The 21,361-nt window shown below is 51.3% G+C and overlaps 3 protein-coding genes across 3 annotated transcripts in view; 2 read left to right on the top strand and 1 right to left on the bottom strand.

Moving 5' to 3' along the window:
• LOC146237028 (ectonucleoside triphosphate diphosphohydrolase 2-like) overlaps nucleotides 1-21,361 on the bottom strand; it is a 77,197-nt gene that overhangs the window by 20,479 nt on the left and 35,357 nt on the right. The gene's annotated exons all lie outside the window — the stretch shown is intronic.
• Nucleotides 750-10,103, top strand: LOC146237034 (uncharacterized). The gene is made up of 5 exons (XM_084686951.1): nucleotides 750-811; nucleotides 901-963; nucleotides 1,313-1,390; nucleotides 1,467-5,209; nucleotides 10,080-10,103. The coding sequence occupies exons 1-5, from the start codon at nucleotides 760-762 to the stop codon at nucleotides 10,101-10,103; spliced, it is 3,960 nt and encodes a 1,319-aa protein (XP_084543077.1). The 5' UTR covers nucleotides 750-759.
• LOC146237033 (uncharacterized) lies at nucleotides 10,468-21,093 on the top strand. The gene is made up of 5 exons (XM_084686950.1): nucleotides 10,468-10,529; nucleotides 10,619-10,681; nucleotides 11,031-11,108; nucleotides 11,185-14,483; nucleotides 21,070-21,093. Exons 1-5 carry the CDS (start codon nucleotides 10,478-10,480, stop codon nucleotides 21,091-21,093), a joined length of 3,516 nt encoding a protein of 1,171 aa, XP_084543076.1. The 5' UTR covers nucleotides 10,468-10,477.

Below are 21,361 nucleotides of genomic sequence, written 5' to 3'. Positions count from 1 at the left end.
TTAAGAAGTTTGAAAGGGTTTGAAAGAAAACTCCATTGGAAACCCATGTTAAAAATATTATGAATATTGATTTATATTAATTCAACCATATAGGTACAAAGCTGAAAAGTCATTGCGCCCATGGCCTGAAACTGCTGAATTTTTTGATAGCTGAACGGTTTTAATAGCTGAAGATTTGAAGGCGCTGAAAGGTTGCGCGGAAAAAATAGAAGAAGTTGAATAAAGATTCAAAGAACAATACTTGGAATGCTGAAGCAGCATTCCAACAATGATCCAAAGGGCATGCATGTGTCTAGTTGGTCCATACAACCCACTTGCACTAAGAGCTGCTTTTTACATGTAGACGTGTCTTCCCCCTCAGAATCCTCAAGAGACCATTAAATAAGTGACACTAAAAAGCAAACCATACTTCTGTGTCCTCTTAATTATCTAAGAACTCAAGATTTTGTACTGATCCCAGATGTTTGGCTGCAGTTTCCTTTAGAATTGTATCGTTCTCATGCCACATCCCATGCGTAGGTCTATGTATTAAATTATTCATCATAAATAAAAGGTTACTCAGTATTCACGGTGTTCAGGCCTATCTGTTAACTGATGAGTAAACTTTTAATGCGCACATTTGATTGGGCGATGCATTCAATTAGTTCACGTGGGTACTTAATTGATCGTTATCCTTTGATGAACTACAGGTGTATGGGGCTCTTTAAAAGGGTCAGAAACGGTATGAGGTGATATTGTTGTCTTGGCTACGACTGTGCAATGGCAGCTACAAGGGTGTTGAATTTTGTGTTGACTGTTTGTGTACTCAAAGGTTTGTGTTTTATTTAATTCAGTGTGACTTGTCACTAAGCTTTCTGGTCTTGACAGATGGCTCAACTGTTTTGTTTTTTTTCTTTTCAGGCTTGTGTTCCCCCATTGGCAATGCGAATCAAGAGGACATCTCTATGCAACGAATCCGAGACGGTAAATTGAAATTAGCCGGTTTTGTTACTGTGTAATGGTTTTAGGACGGGGCCTAGGCCAAGCCAGTCACTTTAGGATTGTATACAGTCATTTGAACCCACCTAGAGTATTTGGCTAAATATGACACAAATAACTTATTAGATGCCGTTCTTGTTTCTTACATGCAAGGTATGAAAACATTTGTCCTCTACATGATCAGTCTACTGTAGTTTTAACCTGATATTTTGTACTGAATTCTTCTGCCTCAAGCTAATAAGGTAGTGAGAATGCATACAGTATCATCTGAAATTAGTCCTTAACTGTCATGAACTAGTAGCGCAAATGCATTGTCTCTGTTCTTTCCCATTAGTGCTGCAGTATTATGATTCCATAAATACCCAAAAAGGACTTCAATTATTGGAGAACTCCAATTGGCACGAAGATTTGGGTGAGTTTTGACTTACTGCTAAGCTGTAGAATTTTAGCCTTTGTGCTCTTAAAACGCTTTCTCTTTTTTCCTCAAGTGCGTCTTGATACCAACCAAGTTGAGTCAGACAGTCCTCTAGTCACACTGGATGTCTCTGTTACAACTGGTGGTTCTGCCAAGTCCAGTGAGGAAGCCCTTGTGCCTGCCAACAAAACCACCAGCCCAGTCTACGCCAAGACCGACAACCTAACCGCCATTGAAGGTGGTGGTGGTGCCAATACCACAGCCAGCACCAACGTCACAGCTAGCAATGACGGCCCCAACAACGCAACTACCGGCGCACCTGTTAATGCCACTTCCAGCGACGGCTACCCCAATGCCACAGCCAGCACCAACGTCACAGCTAGCAATGATGGCTACCCCAATGCCACAGCCAGCACCAACGTCACAGCTAGCAATGACGGCCCCAAGAACGCAACTACCGGCGCACCTGTTAATGCCACTTCCAGCGACGGCTACCCCAATGCCACAGCCAGCACCAACGTCACAGCTAGCAATGATGGGTACCCCAATTCCACAGCCAGCAACAACATCACAGCTAGCAATGACGGCCCCAACAACGCAACCACCGGCGGACCTGTCAATGCCACTTCCAGCGACGGCTACCCCAATGCCACTGCCAGCACCAACGTCACAGCTAGCAATGATGGCTACCCCAATGCCACAGCCAGCACCAACGTCACAGCTAGCAATGACGGCCCCAAGAACGCAACTACCGGCGCACCTGTTAATGCCACTTCCAGCGACGGCTACCCCAATGCCACAGCCAGCACCAACGTCACAGCTAGCAATGATGGCTACCCCAATGCCACAGCCAGCAGCACTAACGTCACAGCTAGCAATGACGGCCCCAACAACGCAACTACCGGCGGACCCGTCAATGCCACGTCCAGCGACGGCTACCCCAATGCCACAGCCAGCAGCAACATCACAGCTAGCAATGACGGCCCCAACAACGCAACTACCGGCGGAACCATCAATGCCACGTCCAGCGACGGCTACCCCAATGCCACAGCCAGCACCAACGTAACAGCTAGCAATGATGGCTACCCCAATGCCACAGCCAGCACCAACGTCACAGCTAGCAATGATGGGTACCTCAATTCCACAGCCAGTAGCAACATTACAGCTAGCAATGATGGCTACCCCAATGCCACAGCTAGCAGCAACATCACAGCTAGCAATGACAGCCCCAAAAACGCAACTACCGGCGCACCTGTTAATGCCACTTCCAGCGACGGCTACCCCAATGCCACAGCCAGCAGCACCAACGTCACAGCTAGCAATGATGGCTACCCCAATGCCACAGCCAGCACCAACGTCACAGCTAGCAATGATGGCTACCCCAATGCCACAGCCAGCACCAACGTCACAGCTAGCAATGATGGCTACCCCAATGCCACAGCCAGCAGCACCAACGTCACAGCTAGACATGATGGCTACCCCAATGCCACAGCCAGCAGCACCAACGTCACAGCTAGCAATGATGGCTACCCCAATGCCACAGCCAGCACCAACGTCACAGCTAGCAATGATGGCTACCCCAATGCCACAGCCAGCACCAACGTCACAGCTAGCAATGATGGCTACCCCAATGCCACAGCCAGCACCAACGTCACAGCTAGCAATGATGGCCCCAAGAACGCAACTACCGGCGCACCTGTTAATGCCACTTCCAGCGACGGCTACCCCAATGCCACAGCCAGCAGCAACGTCACAGCTAGCAATGATGGCTACCCCAATGCCACAGCCAGCAGCAACATCACAGCTAGCAATGACGGCCCCAACAACGCAACTACCGGCGCACCTGTTAATGCCACTTCCAGCGACGGCTACCCCAATGCCACAGCCAGCACCAACGTCACAGCTAGCAATGATGGCTACCCCAATGCCACAGCCAGCAGCACCAACGTCACTGCTAGCAATGACGGCCTCTACAACGCAACTACCGGCGCACATGTTAATGCCACTTCCAGCGACGGCTACCCCAATGCCACTGCCAGCAGCACCAACGTCACAGCTAGCAATGATGGCTACCCCAATGCAACAGCCAGTAGCAACATTACAGCTAGCAATGATGGCTACCCCAATGCCACAGCCAGCAACAACATCACAGCTAGCAATGATGGGTACCCCAATGCCACAGCCAGCAGCAATGTTACAGCTAGCAATGATGGCTATCCCAATGCCACAGCCAGCAGCACCAACGTCACAGGTAGCAATGACTGGTACCCCAATGCCACAGCCAGCACCAACGTCACAGCTAGCAATGATGGCTACCCCAATGCCACAGCCAGCACCAACGTCACAGCTAGCAATGACGGCCCCAAGAACGCAACTACCGGCGCACCTGTTAATGCCACTTCCAGCGACGGCTACCCCAATGCCACAGCCAGCACCAACGTCACAGCTAGCAATGATGGCTACCCCAATGCCACAGCCAGCACCAACGTCACAGCTAGCAATGATGGCTACCCCAATGCCACAGCCAGCAGCACTAACGTCACAGCTAGCAATGACGGCCCCAATAACGCAACTACCGGCGGACCCGTCAATGCCACGTCCAGCGACGGCTACCCCAATGCCACAGCCAGCACCAACGTAACAGCTAGCAATGATGGCTACCCCAATGCCACAGCCAGCACCAACGTCACAGCTAGCAATGATGGGTACCTCAATTCCACAGCCAGTAGCAACATTACAGCTAGCAATGATGGCTATCCCAATGCCACAGCTAGCAGCACCAACGTCACAATGAGCAATGATGGCTACCCCAATGCCACAACCAGCAGCACCAACGTCACAGCTAGCAATGACGGCCCCAACAACGCAACTACCGGCGCACCTGTTAATGCCACTTCCAGCGACGGCTACCCCAATGCCACTGCCAGCAACAACATCACAGCTAGCAATGATGGGTACCCCAATGCCACAGTCAGCAGCAATGTTACAGCTAGCAATGATGGCTATCCCAATGCCACAGCCAGCACCAACGTCACAGCTAGCAATGATGGCTATCCCAATGCCACAGCCAGCACCAACGTCACAGCTAGCAATGATGGCTACCCCAACGCCACAGCCAGCAGCAACATCACAGCTAGCAATGACGGCCCCAACAACGCAACTACCGGCGGACCCGTAAATGCCACGTCGAGCGACGTCTACCCCAATGCCACAGTCAGCAGCAATGTTACAGCTAGCAATGATGGCTACCCCAATGCCACAGCCAGCAGCACCAACGTCACAGCTAGCAATGATGGCTACCCCAATGCCACAGCCAGCAGCACCAACGTCACAGCTAGCAATGATGGCTACCCAAATGCCACAGCCAGCACCAACGTCACAGCTAGCAATGATGGCTACCCCAACGTCACAGCCAGCAGCAACATCACAGCTAGCAATGACAGCCCCAAAAATGCAACTACCGGCGCACCTGTTAATGCCACTTCCAGCGACGGCTACCCCAATGCCACAGCCAGCAGCACCAACGTCACAGCTAGCAATGATGGCTACCCCAATGCCACAGCCAGCACCAACGTCACAGCTAGCAATGATGGCTACCCCAATGCCACAGCCAGCACCAACGTCACAGCTAGCAATGATGGCTACCCCAATGCCACAGCCAGCAGCACCAACGTCACAGCTAGCAATGATGGCTACCCCAATGCCACAGCCAGCACCAACGTCACAGCTAGCAATGATGGCTACCCCAATGCCACAGCCAGCACCAACGTCACAGCTAGCAATGATGGCTACCCCAATGCCACAGCCAGCACCAACGTCACAGCTAGCAATGATGGCTACCCCAATGCCACAGCCAGCACCAACGTCACAGCTAGCAATGATGGCTACCCCAATGCCACAGCCAGCACCAACTTCACAGCTAGCAATGATGGCTACCCCAATGCCACAGCCAGCAGCACTAACGTCACAGCTAGCAATGACGGCCCCAATAACGCAACTACCGGCGGACCCGTCAATGCCACGTCCAGCGACGGCTACCCCAATGCCACAGCCAGCAGCAACATCACAGCTAGCAATGACGGCCCCAACAACGCAACTACCGGCGGAACCATCAATGCCACGTCCAGCGACGGCTACCCCAATGCCACAGCCAGCACCAACGTAACAGCTAGCAATGATGGCTACCCCAATGCCACAGCCAGCACCAACGTCACAGCTAGCAATGATGGGTACCTCAATTCCACAGCCAGTAGCAACATTACAGCTAGCAATGATGGCTATCCCAATGCCACAGCTAGCAGCACCAACGTCACAATGAGCAATGATGGCTACCCCAATGCCACAGCTAGCAGCACCAACGTCACAATGAGCAATGATGGCTACCCCAATGCCACAACCAGCAGCACCAACGTCACAGCTAGCAATGACGGCCCCAACAACGCAACTACCGGCGCACCTGTTAATGCCACTTCCAGCGACGGCTACCCCAATGCCACTGCCAGCAACAACATCACAGCTAGCAATGATGGGTACCCCAATGCCACAGTCAGCAGCAATGTTACAGCTAGCAATGATGGCTATCCCAATGCCACAGCCAGCACCAACGTCACAGCTAGCAATGATGGCTATCCCAATGCCACAGCCAGCACCAACGTCACAGCTAGCAATGATGGCTACCCCAACGCCACAGCCAGCAGCAACATCACAGCTAGCAATGACAGCCCCAAAAATGCAACTACCGGCGCACCTGTTAATGCCACTTCCAGCGACGGCTACCCCAATGCCACAGCCAGCAGCACCAACATCACAGCTAGCAATGATGGCTACCCCAATGCCACAGCCAGCACCAACGTCACAGCTAGCAATGATGGCTACCCCAATGCCACAGCCAGCACCAACGTCACAGCTAGCAATGATGGCTACCCCAATGCCACAGCCAGCAGCACCAACGTCACAGCTAGCAATGATGGCTACCCCAATGCCACAGCCAGCACCAACGTCACAGCTAGCAATGATGGCTACCCCAATGCCACAGCCAGCACCAACGTCACAGCTAGCAATGATGGCTACCCCAATGCCACAGCCAGCACCAACGTCAAAGCTAGCAATGATGGCTACCCCAATGCCACAGCCAGCACCAACGTCGCAGCTAGCAATGATGGCTACCCCAATGCCACAGCCAGCAGCGCCAACGTCACAGCTAGCAATGATGGCTACCCCAATGCCACAGCCAGCAGCACCAACGTCACAGCTAGCAATGATGGCTACCCCAATGCCACAGCCAGCAGCACCAACGTCACAGCTAGCAATGATGGCTACCCCAATGCCACTGCCAGCAACAACATCACAGCTAGCAATGATGGGTACCCCAATACCACAGCCAGCAGCAATGTTACAGCTAGCAATGATGGCTACCCCAATGCCACAGCCAGCAGCACCAACGTCACAGGTAGCAATGATGGGTACCCCAATACCACAGCCAGCAGCAATGTTACAGCTAGCAATGATGGCTACCCCAATGCCACAGCCAGCAGCACCAACGTCACAGGTAGCAATGACTGGTACCCCAATGCCACAGCCAGCACCAACGTCACAGCTAGCAATGATGGCGACCCCAATGCCACAGCCAGCAGCAACATCACAGCTAGCAATGACGGCCCCAACAACGCAACTACCGGCGCACCTGTTAATGCCACTTCCAGCGACGGCTACCCCTATGCCACAGCCAGCACCAACGTCACAGCTAGCAATGATGGCTACCCCAATGCCACAGCCAGCAGCAACATCACAGCTAGCAATGACGGCCCCAACAACGCAACTACCGGCGCACCTGTTAATGCCACTTCCAGCGACGGCTACCCCAATGCCACAGCCAGCACCAACGTCACAGCTAGCAATGATGGCTACCCCAATGCCACAGCCAGCAGCACCAACGTCACTGCTAGCAATGACGGCCTCTACAACGCAACTACCGGCGCACATGTTAATGCCACTTCCAGCGACGGCTACCCCAATGCCACTGCCAGCAGCACCAACGTCACAGCTAGCAATGATGGCTACCCCAATGCAACAGCCAGTAGCAACATTACAGCTAGCAATGATGGCTACCCCAATGCCACTGCCAGCAGCAACATCACAGCTAGCAATGATGGCTACCCCAATGCCACTGCCAGCACCAACGTCACAGCTAGCAATGACGGCCCCAAGAACGCAACTACCGGCGCACCTGTTAATGCCACTTCCAGCGACGGCTACCCCAATGCCACAGCCAGCACCAACGTCACAGCTAGCAATGATGGCTACCCCAATGCCACAGCCAGCAGCACCAACGTCACTGCTAGCAATGACGGCCTCTACAACGCAACTACCGGCGCACATGTTAATGCCACTTCCAGCGACGGCTACCCCAATGCCACTGCCAGCAGCACCAACGTCACAGCTAGCAATGATGGCTACCCCAATGCAACAGCCAGTAGCAACATTACAGCTAGCAATGATGGCTACCCCAATACCACTGCCAGCAGCAACATCACAGCCAGCAATGATGGCTACCCCAATGCCACAGCCAGCACCAACGTCACAGCCAGCAATGACGGCCCCAACAACGCAACTACCGGCGCACCAGTTAATGCCACTTCCAGCGACGGCTACCCCAATGCCACAGCCAGCACCAACGTCACAGCTAGCAATGATGGCTACCCCAATGCCACAGCCAGCACCAACGTCACAGCTAGCAATGATGGCTACCCCAATGCCACAGCCAGCACCAACGTCACAGCTAGTAATGATGGCTACCCCAATGCCACAGCCAGCACCAACGTCACAGCTAGCAATGATGGCTACCCCAATGCCACAGCCAGCAGCACCAACGTCACAGCTAGCAATGATGGCTACCCCAATGCCACAGCCAGCAGCACCAACGTCACAGCTAGCAATGATGGCTACCCCAATGCCACAGCCAGCAGCACCAACATCACAGGTAGCAGTGATGGGTACCCCAATGCCACAGCCAGCACCAACGTCACAGGTAGCAATGATGGCCCCAACAGCTCCCCCAACACCACAACTGGAAGCACTGCCAACATCACTAGCAACCATGACTCCAATGGGTTGCTCAACACAGGTGGTGGTGCCAGCGGTCCTGCTAACAATGTCACATCCATTGGTGGCTGGCATGCTGCAGTCAGCAACAGCACCTTTACCACCACAACCCAAACTGTTTGGAAATAATTTGTAATAGTTATGAATAAACTACTTTTACTTCAAAGAATCATGTAGTGTTTGAGTAATCACATTACTAATTACACATGTAAACGGAGTAATTGTATTATTGGCATAAACTGACAATTGCTATCGGGTTTCTCATGGTCACATGAACGCACTCCGTGGCGTAGTAGAACAAAACAGTAGCATAGTAGTTAGTAAGAGATATTAGCAGCATCTTCAGAATTAGTAGTTGTAGTGTGGCATAAGATATAGCAGTATCAGTAGTGGTAGTTGTTGTGTTGTGGTGCTTTGTCTTAATGAGACGAGTTGACTGAATCGCTTGTCTTGTGGCGCCGCTAATCAGCTAATACCAATCACCTGTGTAAGAGACTGGCGCTTGTTTGTGTGGTTGCCACGGTGATGGTGCAGCTATGGCTGCTAATGCGCTGAGGGCAGAGAATACCAGACATTTTGCAAGAATCCACACCTCAAACAAGTTAACGTAGACGCAAAACTATACGTCCAATCCAAAAAATAAAGATATTTTCCAAGACCCAAGACTCTGCCGAAACCAGAGATTTCTTTTATTTGTCTGTGCGTTCAGAAATACGACTATAACGGCAGTTTATAAATGTTGTTATTTTTTGTTTTCTGTGACGAATTTGTAACCACATTTGCATTGGACTCTATGGGGCGAGAGGTGGACTTTGTCTCGCTTTCGTGGGGCTCTGAACAAATGTGTAAGTCTTTTGGATTCCACAGACAACTGTCTACAACCAGCACAAAATTAGCTATCTATTGATCCAAAAACGAAGCATGAAGAGCGAAAATTGTGGCAATGCTGGCAAACTAGAAATATGTTTTGAACAACATCCGAAGCTCCCCTCCGCTCTAAACGATTCAATCTGCACTCTGGGCTTTCTCGTAAACACACATGTAAATCTCAGAAACGGTTTGAAAAAGTCATGAAACAATCAGTGATATAAAAAAAGGTTTAATAGATATCAAAAAGCTGAATTATATAAAAATAGTTTAGGGTTTTGTCAACGTTTTAAAGTTTAAATGGTGGCTCTAGCTGAAAGATTGAGGAAGAAGAAGGATTTGGAAGTTGAAGAAGTTTTAAGAAGTTTGAAAGGGTTTGAAAGAAAACTCCATTGGAAACCCATGTTAAAAATATTATGAATATTGATTTATATTAATTCAACCATATAGGTACAAAGCTGAAAAGTCATTGCGCCCATGGCCTGAAACTGCTGAATTTTTTGATAGCTGAACGTTTTTAATAGCTGAAGATTTGAAGGCGCTGAAAGGTTGCGCGGAAGAAATAGAAGAAGTTGAATAAAGATTCAAAGAACAATACTTGGAATGCTGAAGCAGCATTCCAACAATGATCCAAAGGGCATGCATGTGTCTAGTTGGTCCATACAACCCACTTGCACTAAGAGCTGCTTTTTACATGTAGACGTGTCTTCCCCCTCAGAATCCTCAAGAGACCATTAAATAAGTGACACTAAAAAGCAAACCATACTTCTGTGTCCTCTTAATTATCTAAGAACTCAAGATTTTGTACTGATCCCAGATGTTTGGCTGCAGTTTCCTTTAGAATTGTATCGTTCTCATGCCACATCCCATGCGTAGGTCTATGTATTAAATTATTCATCATAAATAAAAGGTTACTCAGTATTCACGGTGTTCAGGCCTATCTGTTAATTGATGAGTAAACTTTTAATGCGCACATTTGATTGGGCGATGCATTCAATTAGTTCACGTGGGTACTTAATTGATCGTTATCCTTTGATGAACTACAGGTGTATGGGGCTCTTTAAAAGGGTCAGAAACGGTATGAGGTGATATTGTTGTCTTGGCTACGACTGTGCAATGGCAGCTACAAGGGTGTTGAATTTTGTGTTGACTGTTTGTGTACTCAAAGGTTTGTGTTTTATTTAATTCAGTGTGACTTGTCACTAAGCTTTCTGGTCTTGACAGATGGCTCAACTGTTTTGTTTTTTTTCTTTTCAGGCTTGTGTTCCCCCATTGGCAATGCGAATCAAGAGGACATCTCTATGCAACGAATCCGAGACGGTAAATTGAAATTAGCCGGTTTTGTTACTGTGTAATGGTTTTAGGACGGGGCCTAGGCCAAGCCAGTCACTTTAGGATTGTATACAGTCATTTGAACCCACCTAGAGTATTTGGCTAAATATGACACAAATAACTTATTAGATGCCGTTCTTGTTTCTTACATGCAAGGTATGAAAACATTTGTCCTCTACATGATCAGTCTACTGTAGTTTTAACCTGATATTTTGTACTGAATTCTTCTGCCTCAAGCTAATAAGGTAGTGAGAATGCATACAGTATCATCTGAAATTAGTCCTTAACTGTCATGAACTAGTAGCGCAAATGCATTGTCTCTGTTCTTTCCCATTAGTGCTGCAGTATTATGATTCCATAAATACCCAAAAAGGACTTCAATTATTGGAGAACTCCAATTGGCACGAAGATTTGGGTGAGTTTTGACTTACTGCTAAGCTGTAGAATTTTAGCCTTTGTGCTCTTAAAACGCTTTCTCTTTTTTCCTCAAGTGCGTCTTGATACCAACCAAGTTGAGTCAGACAGTCCTCTAGTCACACTGGATGTCTCTGTTACAACTGGTGGTTCTGCCAAGTCCAGTGAGGAAGCCCTTGTGCCTGCCAACAAAACCACCAGCCCAGTCTACGCCAAGACCGACAACCTAACCGCCATTGAAGGTGGTGGTGGTGCCAATACCACAGCCAGCACCAACGTCACAGCTAGCAATGACGGCCCCAACAACGCAACTACCGGCGCACCTGTTAATGCCACTTCCAGCGACGGCTACCCCAATGCCACAGCCAGCACCAACGTCACAGCTAGCAATGATGGCTACCCCAATGCCACAGCCAGCACCAACGTCACAGCTAGCAATGACGGCCCCAAGAACGCAACTACCGGCGCACCTGTTAATGCCACTTCCAGCGACGGCTACCCCAATGCCACAGCCAGCACCAACGTCACAGCTAGCAATGATGGGTACCCCAATTCCACAGCCAGCAACAACATCACAGCTAGCAATGACGGCCCCAACAACGCAACCACCGGCGGACCTGTCAATGCCACTTCCAGCGACGGCTACCCCAATGCCACTGCCAGCACCAACGTCACAGCTAGCAATGATGGCTACCCCAATGCCACAGCCAGCACCAACGTCACAGCTAGCAATGACGGCCCCAAGAACGCAACTACCGGCGCACCTGTTAATGCCACTTCCAGCGACGGCTACCCCAATGCCACAGCCAGCACCAACGTCACAGCTAGCAATGATGGCTACCCCAATGCCACAGCCAGCAGCACTAACGTCACAGCTAGCAATGACGGCCCCAACAACGCAACTACCGGCGGACCCGTCAATGCCACGTCCAGCGACGGCTACCCCAATGCCACAGCCAGCAGCAACATCACAGCTAGCAATGACGGCCCCAACAACGCAACTACCGGCGGAACCATCAATGCCACGTCCAGCGACGGCTACCCCAATGCCACAGCCAGCACCAACGTAACAGCTAGCAATGATGGCTACCCCAATGCCACAGCCAGCACCAACGTCACAGCTAGCAATGATGGGTACCTCAATTCCACAGCCAGTAGCAACATTACAGCTAGCAATGATGGCTACCCCAATGCCACAGCTAGCAGCAACATCACAGCTAGCAATGACAGCCCCAAAAACGCAACTACCGGCGCACCTGTTAATGCCACTTCCAGCGACGGCTACCCCAATGCCACAGCCAGCAGCACCAACGTCACAGCTAGCAATGATGGCTACCCCAATGCCACAGCCAGCACCAACGTCACAGCTAGCAATGATGGCTACCCCAATGCCACAGCCAGCACCAACGTCACAGCTAGCAATGATGGCTACCCCAATGCCACAGCCAGCAGCACCAACGTCACAGCTAGACATGATGGCTACCCCAATGCCACAGCCAGCAGCACCAACGTCACAGCTAGCAATGATGGCTACCCCAATGCCACAGCCAGCACCAACGTCACAGCTAGCAATGATGGCTACCCCAATGCCACAGCCAGCACCAACGTCACAGCTAGCAATGATGGCCCCAAGAACGCAACTACCGGCGCACCTGTTAATGCCACTTCCAGCGACGGCTACCCCAATGCCACAGCCAGCACCAACGTCACAGCTAGCAATGATGGCTACCCCAATGCCACAGCCAGCAGCAACGTCACAGCTAGCAATGATGGCTACCCCAATGCCACAGCCAGCAGCAAAGCTAGCAATGACGGCCCCAACAACGCAACTACCGGCGCACCTGTTAATGCCACTTCCAGCGACGGCTACCCCAATGCCACAGCCAGCACCAACGTCACAGCTAGCAATGATGGCTACCCCAATGCCACAGCCAGCAGCACCAACGTCACTGCTAGCAATGACGGCCTCTACAACGCAACTACCGGCGCACATGTTAATGCCACTTCCAGCGACGGCTACCCCAATGCCACTGCCAGCAGCACCAACGTCACAGCTAGCAATGATGGCTACCCCAATGCAACAGCCAGTAGCAACATTACAGCTAGCAATGATGGCTACCCCAATGCCACAGCCAGCAACAACGTCACAGCTAGCAATGATGGGTACCCCAATGCCACAGCCAGCAGCAATGTTACAGCTAGCAATGATGGCTATCCCAATGCCACAGCCAGCAGCACCAACGTCACAGGTAGCAATGACTGGTACCCCAATGCCACAGCCAGCACCAACGTCACAGCTAGCAATGATGGCTACCCCAATGCCACAGCCAGCACCAACGTCACAGCTAGCAATGACTGCCCCAAGAACGCAACTACCGGCGCACCTGTTAATGCCACTTCCAGCGACGGCTACCCCAATGCCACAGCCAGCACCAACGTCACAGCTAGCAATGATGGCTACCCCAATGCCACAGCCAGCAGCACTAACGTCACAGCTAGCAATGACGGCCCCAATAACGCAACTACCGGCGGACCCGTCAATGCCACGTCCAGCGACGGCTACCCCAATGCCACAGCCAGCACCAACGTCACAGCTAGCAATCATGGCTACCCCAATGCCACAGCCAGCACCAACGTCACAGCTAGCAATGACGGCCCCAAGAACGCAACTACCAGCGCACCTGTTAATGGCACTTCCAGCGACGGATACCCCAATGCCACAGCCAGCACCAACGTCACAGCTAGCAATGATGGGTACCCCAATTCCACAGCCAGCAACAACATCACAGCTAGCAATGACGGCCCCAACAACGCAACCACCGGCGGACCTGTCAATGCCACTTCCAGCGACGGCTACCCCAATGCCACTGCCAGCACCAACGTCACAGCTAGCAATGATGGCTACCCCAATGCCACAGCCAGCACCAACGTCACAGCTAGCAATGACGGCCCCAAGAACGCAACTACCGGCGCACCTGTTAATGCCACTTCCAGCGACGGCTACCCCAATGCCACAGCCAGCACCAACGTCACAGCTAGCAATGATGGCTACCCCAATGCCACAGCCAGCAGCACTAACGTCACAGCTAGCAATGACGGCCTCTACAACGCAACTACCGGCGCACATGTTAATGCCACTTCCAGCGACGGCTACCCCAATGCCACTGCCAGCAGCACCAACGTCACAGCTAGCAATGATGGCTACCCCAATGCAACAGCCAGTAGCAACATTACAGCTAGCAATGATGGCTACCCCAATGCCACAGCCAGCAACAACATCACAGCTAGCAATGATGGGTACCCCAATGCCACAGCCAGCAGCAATGTTACAGCTAGCAATGATGGCTATCCCAATGCCACAGCCAGCAGCACCAACGTCACAGGTAGCAATGATGGCTACCCCAATGCCACAGCCAGCACCAACGTCACAGCTAGCAATGATGGGTACCTCAATTCCACAGCCAGTAGCAACATTACAGCTAGCAATGATGGCTATCCCAATGCCACAGCTAGCAGCACCAACGTCACAATGAGCAATGATGGCTACCCCAATGCCACAACCAGCAGCACCAACGTCACAGCTAGCAATGACGGCCCCAACAACGCAACTACCGGCGCACCTGTTAATGCCACTTCCAGCGACGGCTACCCCAATGCCACTGCCAGCAACAACATCACAGCTAGCAATGATGGGTACCCCAATGCCACAGTCAGCAGCAATGTTACAGCTAGCAATGATGGCTATCCCAATGCCACAGCCAGCACCAACGTCACAGCTAGCAATGATGGCTATCCCAATGCCACAGCCAGCACCAACGTCACAGCTAGCAATGATGGCTACCCCAACGCCACAGCCAGCAGCAACATCACAGCTAGCAATGACGGCCCCAACAACGCAACTACCGGCGGACCCGTAAATGCCACGTCCAGCGACGTCTACCCCAATGCCACAGTCAGCAGCAATGTTACAGCTAGCAATGATGGCTACCCCAATGCCACAGCCAGCAGCACCAACGTCACAGCTAGCAATGATGGCTACCCCAATGCCACAGCCAGCACCAACGTCACAGCCAGCAATGACGGCCCCAACAACGCAACTACCGGCGCACCAGTTAATGACACTTCCAGCGACGGCTACCCCAATGCCACAGCCAGCACCAACGTCACAGCTAGCAATGATGGCTACCCCAATGCCACAGCCAGCACCAACGTCACAGCTAGCAATGATGGCTACCCCAATGCCACAGCCAGCACCAACGTCACAGCTAGCAATGATGGCTACCCCAATGCCACAGCCAGCAGCACCAACGTCACAGCTAGCAATGATGGCTACCCCAATGCCACAGCCAGCAGCACCAACGTCACAGCTAGCAATGATGGCTACCCCAATGCCACAGCCAGCAGCACCAACATCACAGGTAGCAGTGATGGGTACCCCAATGCCACAGCCAGCACCAACGTCACAGGTAGCAATGATGGCTACCCCAATGCCACAGCCAGCAGCACCAACGTCACAGCTAGCAATGATGGCTACCCCAATGCCACAGCCAGCACCAACGTCACAGCTAGCAATGATGGCTACCCCAATGCCACAGCCAGCACCAACGTCACAGCTAGCAATGATGGCTACCCCAATGCCACAGCCAGCATCAACGTCACAGCTAGCAATGATGGCTACCCCAATGCCACAGCCAGCACCAACGTCACAGCTAGCAATGATGGCTACCCCAATGCCACAGCCAGCACCAACGTCACAGCTAGCAATGATGGCCCCAAGAACGCAACTACCGGCGCACCTGTTAATGCCACTTCCAGCGACGGCTACCCCAATGCCACAGCCAGCACCAACGTCACAGCTAGCAATGACGGCCCCAAGAACGCAACTACCGGCGCACCTGTTAATGCCACTTCCAGCGACGGCTACCCCAATGCCACAGCCAGCACCAACGTCACAGCTAGCAATGATGGCTACCCCAATGCCACAGCCAGCAGCAACGTCACAGCTAGCAATGATGGCTACCCCAATGCCACAGCCAGCAGCAACATCACAGCTAGCAATGACGGCCCCAACAACGCAACTACCGGCGCACCTGTTAATGCCACTTCCAGCGACGGCTACCCCAATGCCACAGCCAGCACCAACGTCACAGCTAGCAATGATGGCTACCCCAATGCCACAGCCAGCAGCACTAACGTCACAGCTAGCAATGACGGCCTCTACAACGCAACTACCGGCGCACATGTTAATGCCACTTCCAGCGACGGCTACCCCAATGCCACTGCCAGCAGCACCAACGTCACAGCTAGCAATGATGGCTACCCCAATGCAACAGCCAGTAGCAACATTACAGCTAGCAATGATGGCTACCCCAATGCCACAGCCAGCAACAACATCACAGCTAGCAATGATGGGTACCCCAATGCCACAGCCAGCAGCAATGTTACAGCTAGCAATGATGGCTATCCCAATGCCACAGCCAGCAGCACCAACGTCACAGGTAGCAATGATGGCTACCCCAATGCCACAGCCAGCACCAACGTCACAGCTAGCAATGATGGGTACCTCAATTCCACAGCCAGTAGCAACATTACAGCTAGCAATGATGGCTATCCCAATGCCACAGCTAGCAGCACCAACGTCACAATGAGCAATGATGGCTACCCCAATGCCACAACCAGCAGCACCAACGTCACAGCTAGCAATGACGGCCCCAACAACGCAACTACCGGCGCACCTGTTAATGCCACTTCCAGCGACGGCTACCCCAATGCCACTGCCAGCAACAACATCACAGCTAGCAATGATGGGTACCCCAATGCCACAGTCAGCAGCAATGTTACAGCTAGCAATGATGGCTATCCCAATGCCACAGCCAGCACCAACGTCACAGCTAGCAATGATGGCTATCCCAATGCCACAGCCAGCACCAACGTCACAGCTAGCAATGATGGCTACCCCAACGCCACAGCCAGCAGCAACATCACAGCTAGCAATGACGGCCCCAACAACGCAACTACCGGCGGACCCGTAAATGCCACGTCCAGCGACGTCTACCCCAATGCCACAGTCAGCAGCAATGTTACAGCTAGCAATGATGGCTACCCCAATGCCACAGCCAGCAGCACCAACGTCACAGCTAGCAATGATGGCTACCCCAATGCCACAGCCAGCACCAACGTCACAGCCAGCAATGACGGCCCCAACAACGCAACTACCGGCGCACCAGTTAATGACACTTCCAGCGACGGCTACCCCAATGCCACAGCCAGCACCAACGTCACAGCTAGCAATGATGGCTACCCCAATGCCACAGCCAGCACCAACGTCACAGCTAGCAATGATGGCTACCCCAATGCCACAGCCAGCACCAACGTCACAGCTAGCAATGATGGCTACCCCAATGCCACAGCCAGCAGCACCAACGTCACAGCTAGCAATGATGGCTACCCCAATGCCACAGCCAGCAGCACCAACGTCACAGCTAGCAATGATGGCTACCCCAATGCCACAGCCAGCAGCACCAACATCACAGGTAGCAGTGATGGGTACCCCAATGCCACAGCCAGCACCAACGTCACAGGTAGCAATGATGGCTACCCCAATGCCACAGCCAGCAGCACCAACGTCACAGCTAGCAATGATGGCTACCCCAATGCCACAGCCAGCACCAACGTCACAGCTAGCAATGATGGCTACCCCAATGCCACAGCCAGCACCAACGTCACAGCTAGCAATGATGGCTACCCCAATGCCACAGCCAGCATCAACGTCACAGCTAGCAATGATGGCTACCCCAATGCCACAGCCAGCACCAACGTCACAGCTAGCAATGATGGCTACCCCAATGCCACAGCCAGCACCAACGTCACAGCTAGCAATGATGGCTACCCCAATGCCACAGCCAGCACCAACGTCACAGCTAGCAATGATGGCTACCCCAATGCCACAGCCAGCAGCGCCAACGTCACAGCTAGCAATGATGGCTACCCCAATGCCACAGCCAGCAGCACCAACGTCACAGCTAGCAATGATGGCTACCCCAATGCCACAGCCAGCAGCAATGTTACAGCTAGCAATGATGGCTACCCCAATGCCACAGCCAGCAGCACCAACGTCACAAGTAGCAATGACTGGTACCCCAATGCCACAGCCAGCACCAACGTCACAGCTAGCAATGATGGCTACCCCAATGCCACAGCCAGCAGCAACATCACAGCTAGCAATGACGGCCCCAACAACGCAACTACCGGCGCACCTGTTAATGCCACTTCCAGCGACGGCTACCCCAATGCCACAGCCAGCACCAACGTCACAGCTAGCAATGATGGCTACCCCAATGCCACAGCCAGCAGCAACATCACAGCTAGCAATGACGGCCCCAACAACGCAACTACCGGCGCACCTGTTAATGCCACTTCCAGCGACGGCTACCCCAATGCCACAGCCAGCACCAACGTCACAGCTAGCAATGATGGCTACCCCAATGCCACAGCCAGCAGCACCAACGTCACTGCTAGCAATGACGGCCTCTACAACGCAACTACCGGCGCACATGTTAATGCCACTTCCAGCGACGGCTACCCCAATGCCACTGCCAGCAGCACCAACGTCACAGCTAGCAATGATGGCTACCCCAATGCAACAGCCAGTAGCAACATTACAGCTAGCAATGATGGCTACCCCAATGCCACTGCCAGCAGCAACATCACAGCTAGCAATGATGGCTACCCCAATGCCACTGCCAGCACCAACGTCACAGCTAGCAATGACGGCCCCAAGAACGCAACTACCGGCGCACCTGTTAATGCCACTTCCAGCGACGGCTACCCCAATGCCACAGCCAGCACCAACGTCACAGCTAGCAATGATGGCTACCCCAATGCCACAGCCAGCAGCACCAACGTCACTGCTAGCAATGACGGCCTCTACAACGCAACTACCGGCGCACATGTTAATGCCACTTCCAGCGACGGCTACCCCAATGCCACTGCCAGCAGCACCAACGTCACAGCTAGCAATGATGGCTACCCCAATGCAACAGCCAGTAGCAACATTACAGCTAGCAATGATGGCTACCCCAATGCCACTGCCAGCAGCAACATCACAGCTAGCAATGATGGCTACCCCAATGCCACTGCCAGCAACAACATCACAGCTAGCAATGACGGCCCCAAGAACGCAACTACCGGCGCACCTGTTAATGCCACTTCCAGCGACGGCTACCCCAATGCCACAGCCAGCACCAACGTCACAGCTAGCAATGACGGCTACCCCAATGCCACAGCCAGCACCAACGTCACAGGTAGCAATGATGGCCCCAACAGCTCCCCCAACACCACAACTGGAAGCACTGCCAACATCACTAGCAACCATGACTCCAATGGGTTGCTCAACACAGGTGGTGGTGCCAGCGGTCCTGCTAACAATGTCACATCCATTGGTGGCTGGCATGCTGCAGTCAGCAACAGCACCTTTACCACCACAACCCAAACTGTTTGGAAATAATTTGTAATAGTTATGAATAAACTACTTTTACTTCAAAGAATCATGTAGTGTTTGAGTAATCACATTACTAATTACACATGTAAACGGAGTAATTGTATTATTGGCATAAACTGACAATTGCTATCGGGTTTCTCATGGTCACATGAACGCACTCCGTGGCGTAGTAGAACAAAACAGTAGCATAGTAGTTAGTAAGAGATATTAGCAGCATCTTCAGAATTAGTAGTTGTAGTGTGGCATAAGATATAGCAGTATCAGTAGTGGTAGTTGTTGTGTTGTGGTGCTTTGTCTTAATGAGACGAGTTGACTGAATCGCTTGTCTTGTGGCGCCGCTAATCAGCTAATACCAATCACCTGTGTAAGAGACTGGCGCTTGTTTGTGTGGTTGCCACGGTGATGGTGCAGCTATGGCTGCTAATGCGCTGAGGGCAGAGAATACCAGACATTTTGCAAGAATCCACACCTCAAACAAGTTAACGTAGACGCAAAACTATACGTCCAATCCAAAAAATAAAGATATTTTCCAAGACCCAAGACTCTGCCGAAACCAGAGATTTCTTTTATTTGTCTGTGCGTTCAGAAATACGACTATAACGGCAGTTTATAAATGTTGTTATTTTTTGTTTTCTGTGACGAATTTGTAACCACATTTGCATTGGACTCTATGGGGCGAGAGGTGGACTTTGTCTCGCTTTCGTGGGGCTCTGAACAAATGTGTAAGTCTTTTGGATTCCACAGACAACTGTCTACAACCAGCACAAAATTAGCTATCTATTGATCCAAAAACGAAGCATGAAGAGCGAAAATTGTGGCAATGCTGGCAAACTAGAAATATGTTTTGAACAACATCCGAAGCTCCCCTCCGCTCTAAACGATTCAATCTGCACTCTGGGCTTTCTCGTAAACACCCATGTAAATCTCAGAAACGGTTTGAAAAAGTCATGAAACAATCAGTGATATAAAAAAAGGTTTAATAGATATCAAAAAGCTGAATTATATAAAAATAGTTTAGGGTTTTGTCAACGTTTTAAAGTTTAAATGGTGGCTCTAGCTGAAAGATTGAGGAAGAAGAAGGATTTGGAAGTTGAAGAAGTTTTAAGAAGTTTGAAAGGGTTTGAAAGAAAACTCCATTGGAAACCCATGTTAAAAATATTATGAATATTGATTTATATTAATTCAACCATATAGGTACAAAGCTGAAAAGTCATTGCGCCCATGGCCTGAAACTGCTGAATTTTTTGATAGCTGAACGTTTTTAATAGCTGAAGATTTGAAGGCGCTGAAAGGTTGCGCGGAAGAAATAGAAGAAGTTGAATAAAGATTCAAAGAACAATACTTGGAATGCTGAAGCAGCATTCCAACAATGATCCAAAGGGCATGCATGTGTCTAGTTGGTCCATACAACCCACTTGCACTAAGAGCTGCTTTTTACATGTAGACGTGTCTTCCCCCTCAGAATCCTCAAGAGACCATTAAATAAGTGACATTAAAAAGCAAACCATACTTCTGTGTCCTCTTAATTATCTAAGAACTCAAGATTTTGTACTGATCCCAGATGTTTGGCTGCAGTTTCCTTTAGAATTGTATCGTTCTCATGCCACATCCCATGCGTAGGTCTATGTATTAAATTATTCATCATAAATAAAAGGTTACTCAGTATTCACGGTGTTCAGGCCTATCTGTTAACTGATGAGTAAACTTTTAATGCGCACATTTGATTGGGCGATGCATTCAATTAGTTCACGTGG

This window comes from Hypomesus nipponensis, chromosome 22 (assembly GCF_054491055.1).
Source record: "Hypomesus nipponensis isolate SF chromosome 22, ASM5449105v1, whole genome shotgun sequence".
Taxonomy (NCBI): Eukaryota; Metazoa; Chordata; class Actinopteri; order Osmeriformes; family Osmeridae; genus Hypomesus; species Hypomesus nipponensis.
Note: the sequence above shows the minus strand (reverse complement) of the source record. Positions and strands in the feature narration are given on the sequence as shown.